We start from the raw sequence: 14,318 nt of genomic DNA, 5'->3' as shown, positions 1-14,318 counted from the left end.
CTCCCGCCGGGCCCCAGGAGAGGCCGCGCTCCCACCGCGCCTCCCCCCTCTGAGAAATGGCGGAGGATGCGCTCCGCGCCGAGAGCCTGGAGGCGGGGCGCCCGCCTCGTCTCCTTGTCGGATCGGGCGCACCCCTACCCAGTCCGCCCTGACTCCTCATCCCCGCCGGGTTTCCCTGCCCTCAGCCGGCGGGCGGCCGGAAAGAGCGGAGCGCAGGGACCGCAAGCGGGCGCACAGGCTGAAAAGAGTGGCTGTGCGTGCAGAGGTGCGCTCACTGGGGCTGCGGGTGGCAGGCCCGCACCCCGCGTCCAGCACCTCGCTCCTACTCGTACCGGGCCCGGCCAGCATCCCGCGTCCCGCACAGGTTTCCTCTCCGCGCCCGGCGGGATCCCCACCAGGCGCCCGCTGCCGGTACCCCGAGCCCCGCCCTTACCCCCCGCACCCCGCCCGCACCCTGGCCCCGCCCGGCCCGCCCCTGGCCCGCCCCCCTCACCGCCCCGCCCCGCCCCTGCCCACTCCTCCGGCGCAGTCCGCGCCCGCCCCGCCTCAGTCCCGCGACCCGAGCCCCGCGCGCAGCATCGTGGAGCAGCCGGAGTCCGCGCCCCGACGCTCTGCGCCCGCAGTGTCCGCCGTGTCCGCCGCGTCCGCCGCGTCCCGGGCGGGCATGGGGCGGCCAGGCTGACCGCCGCACCCCGCCGCCGAGACCCCCAGCCCCAGCCAGCAGCCCTCTTGCTGCGGCCCCGGCGTGCGCGGGCCATGGCGAAGGCGACGGCGACGGCCGGCGCCGCGAGGCTGCGGTTGCTGCTGCTGCTGCCGCTGCTCGGCGAAGGTGAGTCCTGCCGGGGACCGGTGCCCGCAGCGGCCGGGGCGAAGTTGGCGCCCGGCGCCGAGCGGCGGAGTGGACGCGCTCGGAAACGCCTTTCTCTTTGCGGCGGGCAGCGCGCTGCGCAGTTGCCGGCCGCCTGGGCTGGGCCGGGAGCGAGGTGGAGCGGCCGACCCGGCGCCTCGAGGCCCAGACTGGGCGGGTCTCCGGCCAGAACGGGACGTGAGCCGGGCCGGGCGGCCGGGGTCGGTGTGCAGGGCCCGAGCCGCAGCGGCGCGCCCCAGCCTGGTTGCGCCCCGCGCCGCGGCCGCGTCTTGGAGCGACCCGGACGGATCTTGTCGAGGTTTTCGGCGCAGGTGGGGGAGGCCCGGTGAGGTAGCCCCAGAAAGCCCGCGACTTGGCGCGGGGAGTTCTGTCTTTGCAGATTGTTGCGTCCTGGTTTCCTGTCCTCGCTCCACGTCGGTGCATTCCTCCTCCAGCTCTGATATCCTGGCCCGCCAAGGGTTGCGGAGGGGATCTGCTCTTTTGTAAAAGGTTGCTTTTCCCTCGTGCGTTTTTGCCGCCCTAGTCTTTAAAAATTCGAAAAGCCCATGGTTTCTGGGAGGCTGCCCTCGAGGGCCCGCTCTGACTGGCCCAGCGCAGCCGGCTGAGGCCCCGCCATGGCCAGAGTTCCAACAGGCAGCATTAGAGCCGCACGCCGCACGCCGCTGCCAGGCAGGGCCACCTAAGGGAACAGCCTTTGGGACGGAGAGACCGCTCTTGGCCAACCTTTACCAAGCGCTTTTGATCATCCTAGAGTGGGGCAGGGCTATGTGCCGCCAGCCAGCGTAGGGGCTGAAAGGATTAGATGTGGCCTTGCAAAGGCTGGGCGCCGCCCCCGATGCCAGACTGACAGAATGAATCCTAAGGCCATAGAATCTTTGATCCTCTTGGCCCTACATTTTAGTGTCCCTGGAAGAGTCCTGATTTGATCTCCTCCTTCAATGCTTTTGTATGCACCAAGTTTCTCTCTGACAGGGAAGCCTGCCCGCCCCCACTGCTTACAAAGGACTTTCCCTCCTTGTGGCCTTTGGGAACAGAAGAGGCGGTGGTCCCTTGCCTCTAGCCCCTGGTCTTGCTGACTCTGGGTTCACAGGCCTGCTCCAAGGCTTCATTTGTGTGACTGGGTCCTGGGTTCCACTGGTAGATACTGAAGCCAGAATGGGTTCCCAACCTGCCATGGGGAGGGCAGGGGAGAAGCTCTTTCCTTGCCCTGAGGAGGAAGGTAGGGGAGGGAGCCTGTTTCCAGTATTGGGACTCTGGGGTCACTGGGTTGCAGGAGGAGGACCCCTAGGAAGCTGCAGTCAGGGCAGAAGTAAACACAGACAGAATGTTCTGAAGATCTCTTGTAACTCTGAATTGCAACTTTGTACGTGCTCTTCCACAGCCATTAGCTTAACTGGGGTGCCTGGAAAGGCTTCAAGGGCTAGACTGTGGGGCCCAGGTTGCAAGAGTCAACCTGTGGCACTTGGCATGGATGTAGTTGGCTTTTTTACACCTCTGGCCCACGCAATTTGGTGGCCAGACTCTCCAATCCAGGGCAAGTGAGCCTCCCGCCCCGCCCACCTTTCCCTTGGGATGACCAAGGTGCCATGATTGGCTGGTGCTGAGGGTGGAGAAGTGGGCCCGCAGCACCCACAGGAGACATCTGGGACCTTTGGAGAGGCACATGGGCACCCTTCACTTGAAGCAGCACTCCTGGAGCTCGTGAGCCTGGCTCTCGTTGAGCTGCACCGGATGAGCCCTGATGCTGCTCCAGGACCCACCCAGACTGAGAGCAGCTCAGCCTCTGGGCGCCCTCTTGTGGATGCAGCATTCCGGTGACCAGGCCTGTGGCTCAGGGGATGTGCTGGTCTCTAGAGGATGAGACCTTCCCCCTGTGGCCAGACAATTCCCCAAGGCAGGAAGCTCTCTTCTGTGCTGGGAGACTGACAGGATGGGAGCAGGGAGGTGACCCAGATGAAGAGGCAGTGGCCTAAACCAGAGCACAGCGGAAGGAGCCCCACTGCTTCAGGGCTGGCCAAGAAACGGGGGACGGGGATGCCCGGAGCAAGGCCATGGGACATAATAAACAGACCCCTGAAACTTGTTCCCCTTCCACATGTGCACAGTGTCATTGTGTGTGACCGCATATACCTTAAGAGAAAGGTGCTGACACAGACTTCCTCTCTCACATCCTGGTGTCCATGCATGGGTGCACACCCACAGGGTGTCTCTCTCTCTCTCTCTCTCTCTCTCTCTCTCTCTCTCACACACACACACACACACACACACACACACACTCATAATGCTCATCACTAGACACGCTCCTGCCCTTTCTCAAGGATATGTGATCATGACACCTATGGACACACACACACTCCCACAATGAGTGAGGCCTAACCCCACTCGTACTCCACCCTCACCCAGGGAACCCAGCCCCTGTCACTCACACGTACTGGGACCCCACATATATACATAGGAACCCCTGCCCTTCACCCCCTCATACACTAGGGACACAGCCCATTGGCCCCAGGGATCCTGGAACCAGAGTTGGGAACTTCCATCTAAGACTTGTTCTTAGGAGAGTCTCTGGCACTTTGCTGCTCAACACAGGTGCAACCACCCTTGTGGCATGGATGAGCAGTTAAGTCCCAGCCCAGGGCTCTCCCAGCCTGACTCCCCGTGTAGCACCATTTCCCCGACTCTTGGAATTCCTCAGCAGGCCTCACATGTCTCATCTTTCTGGCCTGTCTCCTTGGGTGCCATTTTGCTGCACCTGTGGCGTCAAGGACGGACCTGCCCTCTCTCTACCTGCAGACCCCTGGGACTTTCAGCTCCTGACACCAAAGAAGGAAGAACTTGCCATGACTTGGCATGCTCCCCTCCAGGATGCCAGGCCCAGCCCTCTGTAGTGTGGCCTGGGCAGGCCACTTATGCCTGGACCAGCAGATGTCAGAGCAGCCATGCTGGGAAGGCTGCCTCACCTACTTCTTACTTTCTTTTGGACCCTCCCTCTTTTGGGCCGGGGACTAGTAAAAGACATGTCCTCCTTCACCAGCTGACCTGGACCCCTGCCTTCTGTCTCTTCCACCCTAGCCTGCATCCCCACTATGCCTCTCTGACCTCTGGGAGCTGCTTGCATCCCACAATGCCTGCCCTGGGCCCTACCAGGGCCAAGCCTACCCAAGAACACAGGGGATGGGCTAGCTGGTGGGCTCCTAAGGGTGGGGCCTGCAAACAGCAAATGAGGAAGTTTATTGAGCCCATCGCTAAATTGCCTTTATTCTGCAGAATTGCTTTAGGGATGGCTAAGTAAATCGCTGTTTCCTTGATGGTGTGAAGAAAATGGGATGCATTCACCTAATGGGGAGCTAATGGCCTTTTAGCCAGGGGAAGAGAAAACTAATTAAAAATTATGGTATCTGTTAAAATGGAGCCCAGGGTGCCAGGGGGAATGGAAGGCCCGGAAGCTGCCACTTCCCCCGTGGCCTTACCCCTCTCTGTGACCTGAGGGAGGACTCCTCTGTCCTTGCTCTTAACTGGGTAAGGCTGAGGAGGAGCCACTCCAGGGAACTCACAGCCTGCTGGTCCTCTGCGGAGCACTGCCTGTCTGCCAGCTTCCCGTAACCTCCCGAAACCCTGAGGGACATGGCCTTGGTATCCCATTTCGCAGGTGAGGAAGCCGTGCCCCACATCACCTGTGGACTCCAGCCTATGGAGGAGATTTAGTGACTCCTCACCCCTAGTCCTACGCCTTTTGGCAAATGCCTTCTCTGAGCCAGTGGTGGTGGGGACCAGGGATGGGGCTGAGGAGGGCTCCTGGGAAGGGAAAGGAGCCCCGAGCCTGCTCGCCCACCGGTGACTCACCTGCTCGGGGCTCCAGGCCAGCCCAGGCATGGGAGGGAAGTGTGGCACTGTGCTCGAAACAGAAGATCATCTGGGTCGTGGCAGATTTCTTTGGCTGGACCATTGCTTTAGCTGATGTCTGGGAGTCTCATGGGTCTAGAGACAGCCACCAAGCATGGCCCTGTCGTAGCCGGCCCCAGGAGAGGGGTGTGTGTGCTCTTATGTGGCAGAAAGGGGTCTCTGTGAGGGTGCAGCCTCTGCACCCACCCTCTGCCTGGGGACGCAGTACCTGACCGAAGCTACTGTGCCGAGGTGGTGGGGGGGGTGGTGCGGGGCTTCAGGAGGTGTGGGTACAAGTGTGTCTCCGTATCCAGGACGGGGCCCTCCTCCCCAGGGCTCAGGGCACACTGGGAGGAGAAAGTGCCCAACCAGTACCCAGGCAAAGCACAGAGTTGGAGAGGCACTCCCCCACTCCCATAGTAGTGCTTCCTTCTGTCCTGTGGAAGTGGCTGCATTTCTGCTGCGGAACCATTTCCCCCTTCCTGTGGGTGTGTGTGTGGGGGGGTATGTTTCCTGTGTGAAGGCCGTGCTCTGGCTCCTGACCTTGGCAGCACTCAGCTCAGGTCCCCCATGTCTTCTTCCTCCTCCTCATGTCCTCCTCCTCCTGTGGCCCTCCTCTTCCCTGTGTCTTCTTCCTCCCTGTATCTTCCTCCTCCCCATGTCTTCTCTCCATGCCCTCCTCCTCCTCCCCATGTTCCTCCCTGTGTCCTCCTCCTCCTCATGTCCTTCTCTCCACATCCTCCTCCTCCCCACATCCTCCTCCCCATGTCCTGCTCCCCATGTCCTCCTCTTCCCCATATCCTTTTCTCCATGCCTTCCTCCTCCCCCCATGTCTTCCTTCTCCTTCCTATAGACTCCTCCTCCTTCCTGTGTTTTCCTCCTCCTCCGCGTGTCCTCCTCCTCCCCACATGCTCCTCCCTGTGTCCTCCTCCTCCCTGTGTCCTTTTCTCCATGCTCTCCTCCTCCTCCCCATGTCCTCCTCCTCCTTCTCACATCCTCCTCCTCCTTCTCACGTCCTCCTTCTTCCCAGATGCTCCTCCCCATGCCCTCTTCCTCCCTGTGTCCTCCTTCTTCTTGTGTCCTCCTCCCATCCATATCCTTCTCTCCATGCCCTCTTCCTCCCTGTGTCTTCCTCCTCCTCCCCGTGTCCTCCTCCTCCCCACATGCTCCTCCCTGTGTCCTCCTCCTCCCTGTCCTTTTCTCCATGCCTTCCTCCTCCTAGTGTCTTCCTCCTCCTTCCTATATACTCCTTCCTGTGTCCTCCTCCTCTCCACATCCTCCTCCTCCCATGTCCTCCTCCTCCCCGTGGCCTCCTCCTCCTCCCTGTGTCCTTCTCCTATCCATGTCCTTTTCTCCATGCCCTCCTCCTCCTCCCCGTGTCCTCCTCCTCCCCACATGCTCCTCCCTGTGTCCTCCTCCTCCCTGTCCTTTTCTCCATGCCTTCCTCCTCCCAGTGTCTTCCTCCTCCTTCCTATATACTCCTTCCTGTGTCCTCCTCCTCTCCACATCCTCCTCCTCCCCATGTCCTCCTCCTCCCCATGGCCTCCTCCTCCCCGTGTCCTCCTCCTCCTCCCCATGTCCTCCTCCTCCTTCTCACATCCTCCTTCTTCCCGTGTCCTCCTCCTTCTTCCCGTGTCCTCCTCCTCCTTCCTGAGTCCTCATGCTCCTCCCCATAACCTCCTCCTCCTCCTGCTGCTGTCCTCTTTTTCCCCAGTGTCCTTATCTCCATGTCTTCCTCCTCCTCCCCCCCCCATGTCCTCCTCCTCCTTCTCACATCCTCCTTCTTCCCGTGTCCTCCTCCTCCTTCCTGAGTCCTCATGCTCCTCCCCATAACCTCCTCCTCCTCCTCCTGCTGTCCTCTTTTTCCCCAATGTCCTTCTCTCCATGTCCTCCTCCTCCCCATATCTTCCTCTTCTTCCCAGTGCCCTTCTCTCCATGTCTTCCTCCTCCTCCCCCCCATGTCCTCCTTCTCCTGCCTGTGTTTTCCTGTTCCCCATTCCCTCTCCTTCCTCCTGGTGTCATCCTCTGCCTCATTTCTGCAGTTTCCCCGAGTGAGTGGTTTAATAGTAATAGTAATAGTGATCTACAGACACTCCCTGAGGGACCGCCTGCTGCCTAGAGAGCTTCTCCAGGGCTGGGGATGCCCCTGGGGAGACAACAGAAGGGCTCTTTGACCTCAGAGCTGTCACTGTGCAGGGAGGGACAGGCAGTAAAGGAAGCACTAAGCTGTCACTTACCCCAAAAGCATGTGTGTGATTTCAGAGGTGCTCAGCAGGAGCACCCTGCCCCCTGAAGGGCGGGGGGGGGGGGCACTGGGCTGCCAGGAGGCAAGTGACCCTCCCAGCTGTGGGCTGCAGTGTGGTTATGACAGCAGGGGATCACGCATCCCTGCTGGGCTCCCTCCTCTTCCCTGCTCCCTCTCCTCAGCTTCCCGTAGGTCTCTGAGGCCTTTCTTCCATGCTCTGTGGGTCGGGGTGCTTCAGCCCCTAGAAGGCTGTGGGGTCAGTATGACTCAGAGAGGGCACACCCAGGGTGGCCCTCTGGTGGCCTGGGGAGGGCGCTCCTGAGAGGCTTGAAGGGGTGGAAATGCCCGGGCCTCCCAGAGCCCACCTGACTTTCCCTTCCCAGCCCCAGAGTGGTAGTCCATGCCTGGTGTTTGAGGGTTGAAGGGAGACTGTGACTTCTGAGGCAGGGCTCCACCTCACCTCAGAAGACCTTAGAAGACCCCTCTTTGGACCAACACTCCAAGACGCTTGGGAGCCCTGTAGACTGGGCCCTCCTGCCCTCCCTCCCCGCCCGATCCTCCTACCATCCACCTTTCCTGAGCTCTGGGACCAGATGAGGGCCTGGGCTCCCATCAAGCTCAGACTTCACAGCTGTGTTTTTGTAGGGGCCCCTGGGACCTCCCTTTGTCCCTGAGGCTGGAGGCTATGAAGCCAGTGCACCCCTGCGCTGTCTCCTCTGAGACTCTGGGCCAGGAGGGGGTGGGACAAGAGGAGGCAGCAGTGTGCCATTGTTTCCTCAGCTGGAGCTGATGCCCCTAGAAAATGCGGTTGTGGGGGTAGGTGACACTAACAGGACCTTGAGGGAGACAGTTTAGGCACCACCTGGGCCCCCAAGGAGAGCAGGTGGCCAGCCGCGAGCAAACACCTCTGTTTGCCTTTGCCTTATGAGTGGCTCCACAAAGTACAGCAGCCCGGGTACTGCTGCGGAGAGGTCACCTGTGCACTTGAACAGGTGTGTGCCCACCTGGTGGGCTGGCTAGTGCAAGTTGTCCATGACAATATCAAAGCCGGGGGGGGGGGGGGGGGGGGAGGGCAAGGCTAGAGTTCTGTGTTGGGCAGGGCTCAGTTCTGGGCCCAACTCAGGGAAGGTGCCTGTGCCCCCGTAGGCCTGGGTCCTAGGGCCCCAGCCCTCTTCCCAAGTTCAGGCGCTGGCGGCTGTACCTCATGGCCATCTTGGGCCTTTGCTCCTATGTGACATGGGGTGCTGATGTCTGTGATCTGCAGGGCCCAGGGCTCCAGAAGTGCTTAGAGAGCAGTATGGCCTGGGGGCCGGGGCGGGGGAGGGGGAGGGAACGCAAGGGTATCTAAGCTCTGAGCCCTGCCCCAAGCACCAGCCAGATTGGAGAAAGGGTTCTGCTGCTAAAATAAGTTAGAAGGCCCCTGGCAAGCTAGTAGCCACCAAAGCTAGTTCCAGTGTCCCATAGGTGGCTGTGTGATCACCAGAAAATTGCAGTGACTCTCAGCCTTCCAGAAGGGGGAAAAGAAAAAATGTGATTAATGGCCCCAAATCATTAATGACCTACAAAATCCTGGGGGAAATGTGCACTCTGTGTGCCAGGACCTGGGGGTGGGGTGTGTGAGGGTGTTGACCTGGACCTGTGCAGAGTGATGGGGCCATCCAAGAGTCTAGAGGGTTTGTTCCTTCAATTTCTCTTGCTGGTGAAACCAGCAAAGACACAGAAACAGTGAAATGGTTCAAGACAGAAGCTGGGGCTGCTCCTGGGTGGGTGTGGGTTTCTCCTTGCCTGCTCCCCCGTCCTGCCCTCCCAACACTGGCTGTGGGGCATCTTCTGCATTCTGTCCTTTCCGGGGAGAAGAAAGGGTGGAGTCGGGGAGCAGGGCACCATTCCAGCAGCCACTTAGTGGGGTAGCCACCCTCCATCTCCTCACTTCTGGAGGCAGGGTAAACATGCACTTAGCCTTGTGGAGATGGGTGTTGCCACCAGAGGGATGACCCACGTCAGGTAGGCAGCCTGCAGGGTGGTCTCTGCAGGAGATTCACCCAGCAGGACCACAGACATGACTCCACAGAGCCTTGAAGGCTCTTGAGTGAGAACCCACTCGAAGATTCTCTGCTTCCCAGCCTCCCATCGACTCCTATCTTTGAGGGCAGGTGAGACTGCACTTGGTAACAGAAAGCCCCACGGCCTCAGTGATTCAACACAGTCAGTTTGTTTCCTACTAAGGGTCCCTCCTGCTAGCTCCTCCATGCCCAGCTGTGTGCTCAAGGAGGGGCACAGAGCCAGGCCTGGAGGGACCCGCAGCACTCTGCCCATGTTCCACAGGCTAGAACCCCATCACATGGCCCCTCTCTCCACAAGAGAGGCCCAGAGTACAAAGGAGGGCATGGCGGGTGGGAGGGCACACACCGGGGCACCTGCCTACACTCTCGGGCACCCCTGCTCCCGACACGGCACCCCTGCACACAGACTCTTCCATGGCAGTTCTCCTGGTCAGCACAGCCAGGGCCTGTGTCCTGCCCAGCATCTGCCGGAGGGAAGGGTAGCAAATAATTACAATTTGCTTCTTTTTGGTGAGGTAAAATTCACATAACATGAAATCAACGATTTTAAGTGAACAATGCAGTGGCTTTCAGTACGTTCACAATGTTGCATAGGTATCACATCTATGTAGCTCCTAAACAGTCTCACCGAGGCAGAAGGAGACCCCAAATGCATTTAGGCACTGCCGTGTATCCTGCAGCCCCCAGCCCGTGGTAACCACTGCTCTGCATTCTGTCCCTATGGGTTTGTCCACTTTGGATATTTCACATAAATGGAACTTTGTATCCGGCATCTTTCTCTGGGCATGATGTTTTCAAAGTGTACCCACATTGTAGCATGTATCAGTGCTTCATTTCTTTGTAAGGGTAATGTTTCCTTGGATTGTAAATATCATGTTTATTTATCTGCTCATTTCCACCTTTTAGCTATTGTGAATAATGCTGCTGTGAATATTCACATACAAATACCTGTTTGAGTCCCTGGTTTCACTTCTCTTAGGTGTGTCCCTGGGAGTTAGAATTGCTGGGCCATATGGTAATTCTGTTTTATTTATTGAGGAATTGCCAAATTGTTTTCCATGGCAGCTACACCATTTTGCATGCCCACCAGAAGCGTGGGAGAGTTCCAATTTCACCACATCTTCAACAACACTTGTTATTTTTTGGATTGTTTTGTTTTGTTTTGTGTTAATTATAGCCAGCATACTGGGTATGATGTGGTATCTCATTGTAGTTTTGATTTGCATTTTTCTGATGATTAGCAATGTTGAACATCCTTTTACGTGCTCATTAGCCATTTGTATCTTCTTTGAAGAAATCTCTAATCAGGTCCTTTGCCCGTGTTTTAATTGGGTGGGGTGTCTTTTTGTTGTTGGGTTTACCTTGCTTCATCAAATCTCCACCAAGTTTTGCTAAGAAGCTGTTTTGTGTCATTGCATTTCATTGTGTCAGTGGCATTTCTGTCGGTATCTGAGCCCCAGATCCCTTTTGAGGAGGATGTGGGTTCATCTGATGTTCAAGGTGGGAGGCTGAGTCACCATAACCCCACTGGGACCCTGAGGACATTCTCAGAAATCCTGGACCTGAGGCCACTTTAGGCTCGAATGCCCCAGAGGCAGTGGAGTCACAACTTGTGTGTGTGATGCCCACGCCCAGAAATCACCTTGTGAAGGACCAGGGAAAGGAGTGGTGCCAGGAATCAGCAGCCCACCCAGCCCACCTGACAAGCCAGGACTCAGCAGCAGGGGAACCCAGGGCTGCCCTGTCTTGCTAAATCTCAATCCTGACTCTAAAAATAACCAGGCAGATCCGGTGTAAGTTGATTACCGTAATTGTAGCTCTGTGATGTCATGCTGCCAGTCCCTTGAAGCCATTTTCCTGGGACAGCAGCGTGTACCGAGGCATTGCTCAGCCTGGCAGGAGGGCTGGGCAGTGGCATGGGCATCACAAGGCCTTGACTGAAGAGTGGCTGGAAGGCTTTGTGGGCCCCAGGCAGATCTGATTCCAGACTGGGGAACCAGGAATGCAGAGAGAGAACAGAGGAGAACCGGCTTCAGTCAGCAGGTGCTCTATGCCTGGTCTGTCCCAGCCGTGCTTCCAAGGAGGAGTTCCTGTCCCAGTTCACAGCTGGGAACAGACCCAGAGAGGCAATATGCCAAGGCGGTCACACAGCGAGGCAGTCAAGGAGCGTGGGCTTGGGCCCGGCTCTGCCCTTGTCTTTCTGCTTCCTTGTGCTGCACTAAAATCTCTCCTTTGGATCTAGGCCCATGTCTTTTTGCCTTACCATTGGTGGCCTAGGGAGATACCTGTGATCCTAATCCTATTCCATCCCATATCCCACTCCCCTCCCAGAGGCCACCTAGGTCAAAGCCCATCCCAATTTCTAATATGCCCACCATCCTGCCTCCCGGTCCCGGGTCAGGAAGTTCATTCAGTGAATGCTTCTGCACCGACATCACATAGACTCATAGGAGAATCAGAATTTAAAGGAGCCTTAGCATCGGATGCAACCTTATCATTTTATAGATGGGGAAACTGAGGCCCAGAGGGAACCATGAGTTGTCACACGTGAGAGGCATCAACTGAGGACTTGCCTGCCATGACCCCTTCTCCATACAGCTTCTCCAGCCCTGCAGTTAGGCTCCTTTTTACTCTTGACGTTGAGGCCTTTGAGGTCTGGTGCTCCAGTGGGCTTAATAACAACAGCCAAATGCAGGTGCATGTGCCCCAGCCTAGGCTTGTCTGGCCCCAGGTCCATGCTGTGCTGGAACCTGCCTCTCTCAGAGGCTTACCCTCCCAGCAGAGCAGACCCTTAGGCCTGCTTTGAAACCCCACATCCCCAGAGAGAACCCAGCTTTTCCATCGTGGTGGCCCTGCCTCAGGGTCCTGCCTGCTGCTCACTCTGACTGCACTTGCCCTTGCTTACAGCAGGAGTAGGGAGAAGAGGGGGCAGCCCAAAGCCACAGGGAGGGACTGAGGGGGGGCTACCAGTGGGAGCACTGTGACATCCCAAGCCTGCCCCGCATAGGAGGGAGTGCGTGCTGGGGGCAGGAGGGCAAACCTGTTCGCTCAGCCCTTGAGGAAAGGGGCTTCCTTTGAGAGGGCCCTTGGTGTTCCTCTCAGACCTAACAAAGAAGCACATAGCACGTCCAGACCACAGGATGGCCTTCCGGTCCCCCACTCAGCTGCAGCAGTCCCAGTAGGCCCTGCTCTGACGGACAGGCTGCTGCTGGCTCAGGGAGGTGCCTTTGTCCCAGCCACCCTGTGTAAGTGCTACCTTCCTAGGAGCTGCCCCGACCCCTCCCCTCAGGAAGTACAAGTCATGGATCACTGGCCACTTGCAGAAGCCGGACTTTGCTGGTTCCACCTTTTCAAGTATTTGGTGATAATAGGACCCAATGGGGATGGAGCGCAGGATCCCGTAAAAGTCACTTCTGGTCCAGCAGAGATAGACATGTCAGGCCCCTGGCATCGGTGGGCCCCTGCCACGTCCTGCCTGTGCATTCAGCAACCATCGCTGTGTCTGTCCCTGTCAGGCAGATAACTGCCTGAGCAGACTCCCACCCAGTCACACTTTCCTGGGCCTTCATCCCATTTCATTGAAATGTTAACAAATTTATACCAGGAAACCTCTAGGGGCACCTGCTTTTTAGAAGAGGTAAGGGAGGCATGGATCGTTATTTATGATGGCATCATCGGTCTGGGCTGTAAGCGGGTGGGTGGGTGGTACAGGGTCCCAGGTCTCAGCGCCCTGGCTTCTCTGCGCGTGTGTGCATAGCCGTCACTGAGCAAAAGAGCTTGGTGGGCATGCATACCACCCTACGCAGGACCCTAGCTTCAGTCCTGGCTCACTGTCTGCGTGGCCTTGGGCAAGGTACTTAGCCTCTCTCTGCCTCAGTTTCCTCCTCTGCAAAGACAGGGATCATAATCATCCTGCTTCTGGCTGTTGTGTTAATTCAGTGGGACAATGCATGTGAAATACTTCAGAACAGAGACTCTCACAAGGAGTGCACCCTAGAAGTCTTGCTGGTTAATGTTGCACAAGAAGAGTGCTGCATGGGGCTGGGGGCGGGGGGGTGGACCAAAATGGACAGGACCATCTCTGTTCAGGGATCTCAAGATAGGTGGGATAACAGGTTTGTTTAAGTCTGAGTCACAGTGCCCTGCTGGGTACATGAGGGACAGCTCCCCAGGCGGAGGCACCAGGGTCAAAGCCGGTAATGTCCTGGCCAGTCACCCCCAGGCCAGAGCTAGCACCCCCGAAGTCAGTTGGGACCTTGCAGCATGAGAGTCCTGGAGCCAAGTGGGCCTGGTGACCCCCACACAGTCATCAGCAGGCCACTTGGGTGGCCAATCTTGTTCCAGCCAGGCCTTGCCCTGGGTAAGAAATTAATTGTAACCTAATTGGCAGTTTCCTTTGCATAGAAGCCGGAAGGAGCTGCCAGTGAGGCTGGTGATTAACTCAGCAGCAGCTGGGAAATCACATTTGGGCAGGAGCATCCATCATCTCAGTGAGGCCACTGCAGCTGGCCTGGATGGGTGTGGAAGTGTGGGTGGTGGCTGCGGGTGCACGTAGGGTGCAGCCTGGGGCCCGGGCCCCTCGGAGCAGAAGGCTGGGGCCTGTGTGCAGAGAGTAAGCCTGGACCGCTGGCTCCCCATGCTGCCTGGGCTGTAGACCTCAGTCATTGACCTCACTTTCCCAAACCTCAACCTCAACCATGCAGAGACCCCTTCCCCACTCTTGGCAGAGGGCTACATGGATGACGTGGGCCGTGTCAGGAGACCTGGGCCCCGATGGCACTTCCGTGAGTGTGAGAGGTGAACCCCAGCTTCTGTTTCCCATCATTGAATGGGGGTGGGTGGGTGGCCGAGTGATGTCCCTAGACTACAGCAAGAGCTTAGGCGAGGGGTGCGAGGAAGAGCTTTTCACAAAGGTAGAGGGGTGTGCCTGTGTGTGCAGAGTGGTATCTCTGAGGCAAGGTATCTCTGAAGCTCCCCCAGCTCTCTCTTCCTCCATCCAGCTGCTCTCCCAGGATGCCGGCCACCTTTCCCAGCCAGGGCCCAAGAGGACAGGTATGTGGGGAGAACACCGCACCCCACGTTGGGTCTCCTGCCCTTCTCTACCGTGAACCACACGGTGAGGGCTTAGGCTGCAGGGATGATGTGGACCTCGGGAGCTGAGCTGGTGCGAAGTCCCTGGCCAGACAGGCAGGCAGGAGCCCTGGGCGTTGTGCTAGACAGAACGTTTGGGAACATGGAGAGCCCCAGAGCGCATTATTGA

General features: G+C 58.1%; 1 protein-coding gene across 1 annotated transcript in view; it reads left to right on the top strand.

The window, feature by feature from the left end:
- Positions 1–559: 559 nt before the first annotated feature.
- RET (ret proto-oncogene) overlaps positions 560–14,318 on the top strand; it is a 51,764-nt gene continuing 38,005 nt past the window's right edge. Inside the window, exon 1 of the mRNA XM_023240699.2 lies at positions 560–829. Within this exon, the coding sequence (XP_023096467.2) occupies positions 757–829 (73 nt within the window). The 5' untranslated portion in view covers positions 560–756. The remainder of the gene's footprint in view (positions 830–14,318) is intronic.

This window comes from Felis catus, chromosome D2 (genome assembly GCF_018350175.1).
Source record: "Felis catus isolate Fca126 chromosome D2, F.catus_Fca126_mat1.0, whole genome shotgun sequence".
NCBI lineage: Eukaryota > Metazoa > Chordata > Mammalia > Carnivora > Felidae > Felis > Felis catus.
Note: the sequence above shows the minus strand (reverse complement) of the source record. Positions and strands in the feature narration are given on the sequence as shown.